This window comes from Macaca mulatta, chromosome 6, assembly GCF_049350105.2.
Source record: "Macaca mulatta isolate MMU2019108-1 chromosome 6, T2T-MMU8v2.0, whole genome shotgun sequence".
Lineage (NCBI taxonomy): Eukaryota > Metazoa > Chordata > Mammalia > Primates > Cercopithecidae > Macaca > Macaca mulatta.
In genome coordinates this window covers 149,714,038-149,727,936 of record NC_133411.1, presented here as the reverse complement: position 1 = coordinate 149,727,936, position 13,899 = coordinate 149,714,038, and the positions used below count along the sequence as shown (strand labels likewise).

Here is a 13,899-nt window from a genome sequence, read left to right as displayed (position 1 = left end):
AATTTAAGTCTCCATTACTTGATACCTAATTTATTAAAAAAGAAATAGCTTTCCTGCTTTCACAATCTCCCCTGCTCTAATCCTTCAAGTACACATTTATCACCATATACTCTGCAGTTGTTCATACTTATCTCCCCATATGTAATACTTTCTTGGTAAAATGTTATCTATCTTTCAAGACACTCTTCAATAAAAGATCTGATTTCTAGGGCTTACTCCCATTTCTAAGATAGAGAGGAATGCCCAGGTAATACATTTCAATACCATATATTTATTTAAAATTATTGATTGAAGCTGGGAGTGGTGGAGCCTGCCTGTAGTCCCAGCTACTTGGAAGGCTGAAATGGAGGATCACTTGAACCTAGAAGTTCTAGTCCAGCCTGCACAACATAGCAAGATCCCCATATGTTTTTAAAAAGTGATTGAACGTATACTATATTCCAGATCCTAAAATAAAGATATGTAAGAAAGTAGATATAAGGCTGGAAATTTTAATACCTTTACTACCAGGCTGGGGTATGTAAGATTTTATTCCCTGGTTAAAGAGAAGCCTCTGGATACTTTGTAGAAACAGAAAGTTAAAACATGTAAAATGCACATTAGAAGATTCACTTGGTAATAGGCACAGTGCAGTGGTGTACTATGATAAGTTTGGGATCATCCAAAACCGGGTTTGAGCCACAGTTGGTTGCCAACTGTACTGTATGGTACAGATGGTTAAATATTTTTAAATTGAGAAATGATTTTACTATATTTCATGTAAATAAGAATAGTACAATAGCTATTCCTACTTGAAATAAAGAAGGTATTGTGTGAACAATGAAGAAAATCATTCATCATATATCAGACATATATTCATATTATTGTGATAATACCTGGAATATAATGTGAAAATATCTAGATTGTACTGAAATTAGAATAGTGATCAAGAAGGCTGTTTTAAAAGCCTAAGCACATGAGGAAGAGTAAAAGAATCCATTAATGGCATCTAGTAACTTTTTGTACTATTCTTGCAACTCACCTGTAATCTTGAATAATGAACAAATTAAAATAAAGTTTTAAGTTATCAAACATCTGGCCAGTTTTTAATCTAATATACTATTATTTTTCAAAGTTAATCAGTCATATAAAATATTATAGAAAAAGAAAAATATTAAGTGTGGTGATCCATGGCCTCCATTGTATCTACATATTTCCTTCATGAATGTTAGACAAATACACAAAAGTTCAAAATGAGTAAGAATGACGAAGAAAGATGAGACATTCGATAGTTTAAAGGATAAAATCACAAAGAAAACCGAGACAATGTAGTTATAACCTAAACGGAAGTTCTTCAAGGAAACAAATATATCTAAATAATATTAATAACTTACTTCACTGGGAGGATTTAAACAATCTTCTCGAGACAGCTGAAGGCTTGGACTGAAAGCCATGAGGTCCGTCTTGGGCGGGCCCTCTCCAGAGCACACCCTCTGCCTCCTCTGCTGCGAGTAAGACCAACTCCCCATGGCGCTGGAGTACACCAGCGTGGGCTTGCCCGGCGAGCACCGGCTCATGGTGGGAGGCGCTGAGCACCGCAGCGCAGTGTACAGCAGCAGTGTGAGCACCAGCAGGCTGGACACTGCACAGATGGCGATGATCAGGTACACGTTGATGTCCACCAGAGCCGCTTCGGCACCCACAGCGCCCACTGAGGCCCGCGACGACACCTTTGGTGCCTGACCGTTCTCCACCAGCGACACCAGCACCGTGGCCGTGGCCGTCAGCGCGGGCTCACCGTGGTCCTTCACCAGCACCAGAAGGCGGTGGCGCGGAGCGTCTGCCTGGTCCAGGATGCGTGTCGTGCTGATCTCGCCAGTGTACAGCCCCACGCGAAACGGGATGCGCGCGCCACCCGCCGCCGGTTGCAACTCGTAGGACAGCCAAGCGTTATAGCCGGAGTCAGCGTCCACTGCGCGCACTTTCGCCACCACGTGGCCCGCACCCACCGACCGCGGTACCAGCTCGCTAACTGCACCGCCCGCGCTGCCAGCCCGAGTCGCCAGCAGCGCCGGCGCATTGTCGTTCTCATCCAGCACGAACACCTGCAGCGTCATGTTGCTGCCCAGAGGCGGCACGCCTGCGTCGCGCGCGCTCACCTGGAACTGCAGCAACTCCAGCTCCTCATGGTCCAGCGGCTGTAGCGCGTACACCTTGCCGCTCTCCGCGTGCACCGACACGTAGCTCGACAGCGCGCGCTCGCCCACCCGCCGCTCCACCAGCGAATAGGACACCAGCGCGTTCTCCTGCGCGTCCGCGTCCCGCGCAGACACCGTGAAGATGTGGCAGCCCGGCGGGTTGTTCTCCTTCAGGAACACTGTGTACTCGGGCTGCGCGAACGCCGGCGCGTTGTCGTTCACGTCGGCCACACCCACAGACACGCTGGCCGTGGCCCACAGCGAAGGCGAGCCCCCATCCCGCGCGGTCACCACCAGCTCATAGGCCGACACGCTCTCGCGGTCCAGGGCGCTGTCCAGCACCAATGAGTAGTAATTCTTGTAGGTGGACACCAACTTGAAGGGAACATGAGGTGTCAGTGAGCAGATAACCTGTCCATTGGCTCCAGAGTCACGATCCGACACGCTAATCAGGGCAATGACGGTACCCACCTGAGCATCCTCTTGCACAGGGAGTGACAGTGAAGTAATCATTACTTCAGGGACATTGTCATTCACGTCCAGAACTTCCACCAGGACCATACTGTGACCTGCCATGGAAGGAATCCCTTTATCAATGGCGTTAACCTGAATTTCATAGGCATTATTCTCTTCAAAATCCAATTCACCATAAATTCTAATTTCACCTGTGTCTGGATTTATTGAAAACATACATTTCTCACTCACTGGCAAAATCATTTTCATCCCATAGGAAATTTCTCCATTAAGTCCTTCGTCTGGATCGGAAGCGTTTAGTTGGATCACTCTTGTGTCGTTTTGGACATTTTCAGACAACACCACTCTATAGCTGGGCTTATCAAACGCCGGACCATTGTCATTCACATCCAGGACGGTTATTTGAATCTGAACAGACCCTGTTAGTTCTGGTTTACCGCCATCGATTACCATCAGCAAGAAATTGAGTTTTGGCGTTTGTTCTCTGTCCAATAACTTCCGAAGAACTAATTCAGGCAATACACTTTTATCTTTTTTTGTTTTTATTTTAAGCTCAAAATGCTCATTTAGACTTAACGCATAGGTCAAAAGAGAGTTTACGCCGATATCCGCATCAGAAGCGCCCTCTAGAGGAAAATGAGAGTCCAGAGGCGCAGATTCAGAAACAGGTACCTTTTGTTCCCTTTCTCTGAACACTGGCGGGTTGTCGTTAATGTCCTTTACCTCCACGTCCACATGGAAAACCTGCAGCGGCCTGTCCACTATCACCTCCAGGTGGATGCTGCACTCCGCGCTCCTCCCGCACAGCTCCTCGCGGTCGATCCGAGAATTCACAAACAAAATGCCATTCTGCAGATTTACCTCCAGAAGGTCCCCGTGTGTTTTGGACGCCACCCGGAACAGGCGCGGCACCAGCTCCGCCAGCTCCAGCCCCAGGTCCTGAGCAATGCGGCCAACAAAGGTGCCGTGTTTGGACTCCTCGTAGACGGAGTAGTGGAGCTGGCTGCTCCCCACCTCCCAGGCTGCGAAGAGCAGAAGCGAGAGCAGCAGACGCTGAGATCCCGGGCCTCTTGGCCCAATAATCACCATTGCAGAAAATGAGGGCCTCTGAGTTGGGACAGTCAGTTTTAAGGGTTCGCTTGCCTGAGGTATTTCATGAGCAGTCACCCTTTTCTGTAAGTACATATTTAGTACATTTTTTCCAGCATCACAGTCAATATGGAGTCGATCCTATTCCGTGAATGGTTGGAATGTGGGTGCGGAGAAAAAATTTTCCTGTTTCACCTTTTGAGTGTAGAGCGACATCATGTGACCGATTATGTAAGTGCAAGGAAGATCCTGAGGTTCTTTTCGGTTTAGCCACTTTCTAGGTCACTCTAAATTCTGTTGTTTCCACTTTCGGATATTTTTCACGGATAATTTATAAATGAGGGTTTAGTTAATACACGTGATAGTAACAAAACATCAACAATTTTATTACACTGTAGTTTAAAAATGTTTTCTGCTTAAAAGTAGAAATCTTTCAAATACGGTAGGTTAGAAGCTACACTTTATCATGGAAAATGATATACAGAATAATATACATCACCCCTGCCCTTATATAGCTTGGAATTCACACAGTTTCAGTAACTTTTAACCTTTACAAGCACTCCATCATAAGATTTTAGAGAAAGTTAGGAATTTTGTATTTAACAAAGGATAAGAAACTAAAATGTCTAATACCAAACAATATTTCATTTATATAAATTGTCTTATTCATAAATCTGATGAAAGTTAGAATTCATCATAAATATGGAGAGTGTTATTGTTTTTGGTTCCTTGATGCTTGAATGTAATAACTTTTCACATAACTGCTCTCATTTCCATAACATGCTAAAACAAATCTCAGGAATAGATTCTGGAAAGTTTTACTCTAGCAAAAGTAAAGCACTTTCATGTTAAATGTTTTATTGAAACCTCCAAATTTCATGCTATCCCAAAGTAACAATGGAGCACTAATATGAGAAAGATCTCTTAAAAGGTTTTGAAGCCTAATCTCATTGACTAAAGTCAAGAGAATGTGAACTTGATATCAACCTTTTGCTTTTTCTCTAAAACTTCCCCTATAGGTCATTTAGTAGTTAGGACATGCTTCTCTTCAGAAAATCAGAATAGTGACTGTGATGCAAGGGGGAATCAAAAGACCTTTAGTGAGTTTATTCATTAATTCAAAATCAGCTTTAAGAGAAAACAAAACACAGATAAGATCCTACAACTCATTGTGAACAACTACACATAGATTTTGTAAGTCTATTAATACTCAAGGTCAAAATCTTTAAACCAATAATTTGATGCAATTCGTTGCTATTACATATAATAATAAAGGCAACTCAAATACGACACCTTTACAAAACTAGGAAAGAATAACCAAGAATGGCTCTACAAGTATAAGATAACTTAAATCAACTATAAAACGTTAATTAAAAATATATTTGAATTTTGATGCCATCAGGCTAATTATTTAAATTGTCTAATATTACCACCAAATTTCTTTCCTATTTTTCATTTTCAAAAGTAGTCAAGGTACCATATGAGCTAAGGAACTTTAATTTTAAAAAATAGTCTGGGTGCAGTGACTTACACCTGTAATCCCAGCACTTTGGGAGGCTGAGGCAGGCAGATCACCTGAGGTCAGGAGTTCAAGACCAGCCTGGCCAACATGGTGAAAACCCGTCTCTACTAAAAATACAAAAATTAGCCAGGAGTGGTGGTGCATGCCTGTAGTCCCAGCTACTCGGAAAGCTGAGGCAGGAGAATCACTTGAACACGGGAGGTGGAGATTGCAGTGAGCCAAGATCACACCACTGCACTCCAACCTGGGTGATAGACCAAGACTCTATCTCAAAAAGAAACAAATAATAATAGTGTATTATGTAGTTCTCACACACTCTTTGACCTAAACAATTTGTTAAGCCAATAGGAACATCTAAGTTCAGCTTAATACTTAAACAACCAAACTAGAAAATAAATTGAAATTATAATTTTATACCATAGAATGCAATCTTGGCATTAAGAATAAGTATAAAAGACACAACTTTTCAGAAATCAGTCCAAGTAATCTAAATTATCTAAAATGCAAATTTGTTATTTATGTGATATAAAATAATAATTTACAAAATTTTAACCTGCACTGAAAACGTTCCCAAGTCTTTAAAAGTTCTTGAGTTATTCCAAAAACTTTATCTGGAGATGGGTAATGTATTCCCTATCTAATATTCACATTTATTATATTTGTAAAGTTTCGTAAGTGGTATGATGGTTTAATCACTTTTGAGTCTGAAATATTTTATATTTTTATCTTGTTGCCTTCTCTTTAATACTTAAAGAATGTTTTTAGCCAATGAATACTAAGGTACAAAAGTTCTTGATCTAAAGTCTATGACTAGGCTTCAGCATAGACTCTTTGAATATTGTGCCAAATGGTATGTTATGCATCTATAAGGGGGGAAATAACTAGATATGATTCTCAAGAAAGTCTGTAATTCCACCACTCTACGTGTGGTAAGAATAACTAAATATGAAGAATGACTCAGAAGTAAACGATCTTTGCTCAGATCTTCAGATGGAGTGATACCACGTGGAAAGAAAATTTCAAAAACATTAGAGATAAGGCACTACAAGATAGAGCAGTTAAAATGTGAGATGAATGAAAAATTGTCAGTAGGTACTCACATTAATATATTTAATTTTTTCTCTGCTACATGAATCTGAAAAACCTATGGAAGAATGCCAGCTAGCATATATTGTAGATAATATAGCCCTATATGCAAGTCTTTAGCATGTTTGGATAATTTGAATAATTTTATTTACCTAGTTTCCTTTGGAATCATAAATCATGCCATTTTGTTTGAGTATCCAAAAGTTGACAAATCTCTTGCCTTTGTATGGCACAAAATCAAGAACAAGCAAAAAAAAAAATTATTTTTTCAGATAGGGGTCTCACGATGATAGCTCACTGCTGCCTGCAGCCCTGAACCCCTGGGTTCAGGGGACCCTCTCATGTCAACCTCCCAAGAAACTGGGACTACAAGCATGCACCACCAGGTCTGGCTAATTTTTAAATTTTTTATAGAGACAGGATCTCGCTATGCTGTCTAGGCAGGCCTCAAATTCTTGGGCTCAAGCAGTTCTCCTGCCTCAGCCTCCCAAATACCTGGGATTACAGGCCTGAGCCACTTTGCCTGGCAAGAACATGTAGAATTTTAGTTATATTATTTCCATAAAGCAGCATATAAGAATGCAAGGTTTAACTTTTTTTTCAAACAATATGACAACAAGTATTATCACAAGAATAAAGACAAAAGTAAAGATTGTTTCATATATAATGAATTTATGATGAATGTTTAACACTGTAAAAATAAAAAAAGTAAAGTAAATCATGTCATACTAATGGAGTATTCCAGTTTTGATACAAGCCTCAAGTTAGAAAAGCCAATGGACTAAGTGTAGTGGCACTGCATTCCCAGCTACTCTGGAGGCTGAAGTGGGAGAATCCTTTGAGCGGTCACCTGTGAATAGCCAGTGCAGTCCAACCTGGACATCATGGGAAGACCTCCTCCCTTTAGAAAAACAAAGCCAATGATTTAACAATGTGGAAATATCAAGGCAAAACTCTACTAAAAGACAAAGAGGAGCAAATTTAAATAATCCTTAGTTATTATGGCCATAACTGAAGTTTAGAGATGAAGGAGCATGGGTACTTTAGTGAAAATAGTAATTATTTCTACTCAAGTGACTACAGAAGAATCATTCTTGCATCTCATTTCTTTTAATATTTGCTAACCAAATATTAAGAGAAATAGTACATTTATTGGTTAAAGAAGCCGAATTATTCATATGACTAAAAGACTGAAGATGTGTATCATTTGGCATTTCATGAACAGACGTTGTTATCTAAAACATTATTCAAAATACTGATCATAAAACTTTCCCTTAAAAAATCCGTGAAAAACACTGGATTTTAAATAATTTCACATACACTTTCTGATAGGTGGAATCTGTAGAAAACTCACCTGTCCGGGGTGATTTGACCCTGGTTCCTGTCTTTCCCCTTCCTCCTCTTTATTCAGACCTAGAGGAAGACTGGGGCTGAAGGCCATGAGGTCCGTCTTAGGTGGGCCCTCCCCAGAGCACACCCTCTGCTGCCTCTGCTGCGAGTGCGACCAGCTCCCCATCGCGCGGGAGCACACCAGAGTGGGCTTGCCCGGCCCGCACTTGCCCTCAGTGGGCGTCACCGAGCACCGCAGCGCAGTATACAGCAGCAGCGTGAGCACCAGCAGGCTGGACACCGCGCAAATGGCGATGATCAGGTACACGTTGACATCCAACAGCGCAGCCTCTGGGCTCGCGGCGCCCACCAAAGCCCGCGAAGAGACCTTTGGCGCCTGTCCGGTCTCCACCAACGACACCAGCACGGTGGCAGTGGCCGTCAGCGCCGGCTCACCGTGGTCCTTCACCAGCACCAGAAGTTGGTGGCGCGGTGAGTCCACCTCCTCCAGGGCACGCGTTGTGCTGATCTCGCCCGTGTACAGCCCCACGCGGAACGGGATGCGCGAGCCGACCGCCGCCGGCTGCAATTCATATGAAAGCCACGCATTGTAGCCTGAGTCCGCATCTACTGCGCGCACCTTCGTCACCACGTGGCCCGCACCCACTGACCGTGGTACTAGCTCGTTAACTGCGCCTCCCGCGCTGCCAGCCCGAGTCGCCAGCAGTGTCGGTGCGTTGTCGTTCTCATCCAGCACAAACACCTGCAGCGTCACGTTGCTGCCCAGAGACGGCACGCCAGCGTCACGCGCGCTCACCTGGAACTGCAGAAACTCCAGCTCCTCGTGGTCCAGCGGTTGCAGAGCGTACACTTTGCCGCTCTCCGCGTGCACCGACACGTAGCTCGACAGCGCGCGCTCGCCCATCCGCCGCTCCACCAGCGAGTAGGACACCAGCGCGTTCTCCTGCGTGTCCGCGTCCCGCGCAGACACAGTGAAGATGTGGCAGCCCGGCGGGTTGTTCTCCTTCACGAACACTGTATACTCGGGCTGTGCGAACGCAGGTGCGTTGTCGTTCACGTCGGCCACTTCCACGGATACCCTGGCCGTGGCCCACAGCGAAGGCGAGCCCCCATCCCGCGCGGTCACCACCAGCTCATAGGCCGACACGCTCTCACGGTCCAGGGCGCTGTCCAGCACCAACGAGTAGTAATTCTTGAAGGTGGACACCAGCTTGAAGGGAACGTGGAGAGTCAGAGAGCAGGTCACCTGCCCGTTGACACCTGAGTCACGGTCAGACACGCTGATCAGGGCAATGACCGTGCTGGGATGAGTGTCCTCTCGTATTGCGAGGGACGCAGAAGTCACGGTGACTTCAGGAGAGTTATCGTTGGTGTCCAAGATTTCCACCCAGACTGTACAGTGACCTGCCATTGGGGGAGTCCCCTTATCTGTAGCCTGTACTTCAATGTTATAAAACTTGTTTTCTTCATAATCTAAAATTCCATTGACCCTCACTTCTCCATTATTTTGATCTAGTGTAAATAAGGGTCTTCCATTGGGCTTAATTGACATTAAGGAGTATGTTAACTCTCCGTTGACTCCCTCATCTCGGTCTGTGGCGTTTAGTTTTATCACAAGAGTTTCTTTAGCAGCGTTTTCCATAAGGCTCACCTTGTATTCTGATTTATCAAACTCTGGATCATTGTCGTTGACATCCAAGACTTGGACTAACAGCTGAACAGTGCCAGTAAGCTCCGGTTTTCCCCCGTCTGTAGCCGTTAGTAGCAAATTAAGTTCCGGAGTTTTCTCTCTATCCAGAGACTTCTTTAAAATAAGTGACAGTCTTTTAATCTGCTTACTATTCGTTGGTGAATCTAAAGAAAAATACTCATTTTGACTTAGCCTGTAGGTCAATAGAGCATTCTCTTCAATATCAGCATCAGAAGCTCCCTCTAGTGGAAAACGCGAGTCCAATTGCTTAGATTCCGCAATCAGCAGCTTTTGTTCTCTGAGCGAGAACACCGGCGGGTTATCGTTAATGTCCTTCACCTCCACGTTCACGTGGAAAACCTGCAGCGGCCTGTCCACTATCACTTCCAGGTGCATGCTGCACTCCGCGCTTTGCCCGCACAACTCCTCGCGGTCGATCCGAGAATTCACAAACAAAATGCCATTCTGCAGATTTACCTCCAGAAGGTCCCCATGTGTTTTGGACGCCACCCGGAACAGGCGCGGCACCAGCTCCGCCAGCTCCAGCCCCAGGTCCTGTGCGATGCGGCCCACGAAAGTGCCGTGTTTGGACTCCTCGTAGACGGAGTAGTGGAGCTGGCCGCTTCCCATCTCCCAGAATTCGAGGAAGAGAAGCCAGAGCAGTAGTCGTGGGGGGCCCAGTCCCCATCTCTGAAAACCAAACATCGCATACGAAATTGGATTCCAAAATAAGCTTCTTTAGACTTACAGTACCAGATTCTTCAGTTTCAGGTTAAAAATCTCGCTGAATTCTTGAGAAGTTTCAAAGGCTCCTTAAACGGTGGCATCCGGTATGATGGAGTCCCTTTGTAAGCGAGTGCCTGACTATTCAGATCAACCTTTGAAAGAACTTTCCACCAAGTAAAGAGCGACACCTTGCGCCTAAAACTGTGAGTACTGTGCACTACATTTACCACCGTAGAATTTCACGTGTTTTGGGTTTCTTCCCCTAAATATTTCCAACGTGCTTATTTATGGAATATTCAGATTATAAGTCATAATGAAACTAAATATATATGGAAATGGCATTTTATTTCTTGATTAACGTCAAATTTAATTATTGTGTCTATGTATGACAGCATTATAAAATTGTTCTTTTACTTATCTAAAATACATATACACTGAGAGAGTGAGAGAGAACGAGAATTCAGTTGTTAACGTGGCCTCATGAAAAACTAGGGCTAAACACTTCCTGAAAGTGTTGTTCCTCATATAAAAATATTATCAAATTTGAATTGTTTTACTTTCAGTCTCCCATGTTACTTTGGCTGCTTCGGAACTCAAAGAAAAAAATTGAAGTTTTATAAAAGCAGCTCTTTAGTCTTTATGTTCCACATGACCTATTCTCATCTCTGTGGGCTTGCCTTTTCATACCTGTTTTCTATAGTTCTGATTCTTTACTGTTATTTACATTTAATTGCTTTCTGATTATAAGTGACTTTATATCCATTGCAGAACAATATGAAAAACAAGTATATTCATATTCTCAAACTTGGTAGTTTTAAAAAAGGATTCACAAAGGAAAAATCTATTGATCTAGACGAATTTTTATTTGACATTTATTATTTCTAACGTAAGCCATAGTAGCATAATACAAGATATCAAAATTGATCACTTTATGTAATAGAGTCAATGATATGACAGAAATAGCCTTTTCAACTATAAAATAAATTTTAGTATCATTCGATAAAATAAATAAAATCACCCTGAACATCTTTGTGCATTGGTATTTCCAAGTCACCAACTTTGGTTTCCTTAACCTAATTCAGTTATATTCATGAAAATAGTTTGTTTCTTGTTTAAAGAATTTTGGGTTTGAGAGCATAAGTTCATGGAAAACAAGAGATGTGATTTTTAATTATATCTTCTCTAAGTACCTGATATTGTGCTTAAAACATAGAAAATTAATCAAACAATTCAACTAAATGGTAAATTACCTTAGTGTTTGTGGAAATGGAATTTCATAGAAAATACTGAGTAAAATACAGGAATTGCTTATGAGAGTTTTCATTGCCTGAAGTTGTAATTTGTTTGAACTTTCTTTGTCTTTTCATATACTCTTAGGATTTAGGAGGAAAAAAAGAAGATGCAACAAAATTTTAGAGTAGAAAGTGATTTCGAATAAATACCAGTCTAGCTTAAATATTTTGTTGTATAGTTTTGATGGTTTATCTCCAATCTAAAAATACTGCAATGACATATGAAAAAGTTATCATATGTGTATGCTAATATTTTATATATATTCAACTATTAATTTGAGAATTTGAGATTTTGTTCTACTTTTTTCATATTTACTATTTTCCCAATGTTGTCATAACACTAGAACTCTAATTAAGATGAATGTAAAATTCTGTATTAAAAAATTAAAGGAGACATATCAACTTTTATGACAGTTAGTTCCATCATGCATCTGTAAAATAACCAATCATAGTAGCTTCTAATCAAAATAGAACATTAGACCAGATGACAGTATATTCAATATGATATTTGAAGCACATCAGGTTTATTTTGAACAAAAGGAAACAACAGATCCTCAATCACCTTATTATGGGAATTGGGGATGAAGATGTTACATGGAATGTAGAGTCTTCCAAGGTAGGAAAATGAACCTGAGAAGGTTTACCCTGGAAAGATGATAATATCACATATTTGAATTAAAACAAGATGTTAATTTAGGTATTAATTTCCAATGATATAGCATTTTGTGAATATATAAAGTAGTACTGAACAAACGCCAAGTCATAATAGAGTTTGATAGAGTTTATGAATCAATGACCCATCTTTTGCATTCTGGCTGTGATATTTCAGGTGTCACCATCTCAACCAGCCCCTAGTGAAGAGATTATGCTCCCTTTGAACACATCTTTGAGGATCAGCCTAATATCAGGGTATAGGCTAATGCCAAGAAGTCATTTCAATACAGTTATTGTTAACTGATTTTGTAAAATCAATTGAAGATTAAGGAACTATGTGCCTGACTTTTACTATATCAATCAGGATGTACAATCTGCCTGTATGTCCTGTTAGTCATATATGTATTAGAGTGTATATTTTAATGTCTTACTAGTGCACATCATCCACTGATATTCTATAACAGACCTGGCGCTATTATTTCTTGAAAACACCTAAATAAATTTTGACACGGTTGTCAGAACCCCAGGAGGTTCTCCAAAATCAACAGATTAGAATTACATTATCCAACCACTGTATTAACAAAATTATAGGATGTACTCAGTAATGCTAATTCTGCTCTTTCATGGCTTATTCAAGTAAAAACAGTTATTTGGTCACAAATCGTTTGTCAGTGGTACAAGCTTCCTAGACAACAGTAAGACTGAAGAAGACTGAAAGACCTACACACACTTGAAGATTTTGATGGGAATCTATGTCTCTAAAATTGTTATTGAAGTATGCAATATTGTAAACATTTCTTGAATCCTTTGGCCATGTTCAGGGTCCCTGAAATAATAATATCAACACCTATGCTTGTCCCAAACACTGTCTTTATTCACAGTAACGAAAGAAGGGTGTCATTTTTGGTATAAGTGTTTAGTTTGGGTGTTCCACAAGGATATTGGAAACCACAGTTTTCTGACTTTTCTTGCATGTTAAATGATTCTTACTTATATCACTTCCAAACAACAGAAATGTAGTTCTTATAGAGCAACTCTTAATTATTTAACAATTACATAACCAAAATACCTATCTCAATGTGGCATTGATTAAAACAAATGATAATGATGATCATGAACTCTTATAAGAAAAAAATCACTTAACATAAAAAAACTTAGTGCCATCTCAATCACGCATTGTACAAAATTAGTGATGAAGACAATCGTGAAGTTTCTTCTAAGCACAACAGAAAGAAAGATTTGCCTGTACACAGCTTGTGCTTGATTTTCCTAGCCAAGACTAGGTTTGAGTAGAGAAAAGACTTACTGAAGAAAGCTCTACATTATAGTGAACAAAGAATGAATCTGAAGTCTGAAAGATATGCATTTGAATAATATCTCCACCATGTACTGGCACTGGATAAAATAGATAAACATCTCAGCTTCTCTTATTTTATCTTTCAGATTGGAGTGGTCATATGTACTTTAGAAATTGTTATAAGGATTAAATGAAATAATGTATTTAAGCCCCTTACTTGATGTCTAACAAATATATTAATAAACTGCTCAAACAGTGGTGATTTATTATCACGAAGTTACTGATCAGTGTTGGCTCTTGTTCTATAGTTATGGATGAAGAGAATTCCAGCACCATAAAGTAGGACAGGGTTTTCCCTTTTCTGAAATTTCCTTAATGTTTATCTTCATAGAAATCATCCTCTCAGAAGTTATTTTTCTAGGTAGACACCACTAACTCCTTTTCAGCATTTATATTAACTTTACCCTATCTATAACATGATTATCCTCCCATATGTAAATATACTATTTCTTTACACAGAATTAAAGGCCATCTCATTTGTA

The 13,899-nt window shown here is 40.9% G+C and overlaps 3 protein-coding genes across 4 annotated transcripts in view; all 3 read right to left on the bottom strand.

Moving 5' to 3' along the window:
* The window catches only part of PCDHA2 (protocadherin alpha 2), a 99,180-nt gene that overhangs the window by 13,684 nt on the left and 71,597 nt on the right, over positions 1–13,899 (bottom strand). The gene's annotated exons all lie outside the window — the stretch shown is intronic.
* On the bottom strand, positions 1,324–4,945 carry LOC144329432 (protocadherin alpha-12). Its single transcript, XM_077937132.1, has one exon. It carries the CDS (start codon positions 3,834–3,836, stop codon positions 1,362–1,364), a length of 2,475 nt encoding a protein of 824 aa, XP_077793258.1. The 5' UTR covers positions 3,837–4,945; the 3' UTR covers positions 1,324–1,361.
* On the bottom strand, positions 7,608–10,256 carry PCDHA11 (protocadherin alpha 11). The gene has a single exon (XM_077937137.1). The coding sequence runs from the start codon at positions 10,091–10,093 to the stop codon at positions 7,661–7,663; it is 2,433 nt and encodes an 810-aa protein (XP_077793263.1). The 5' UTR covers positions 10,094–10,256; the 3' UTR covers positions 7,608–7,660.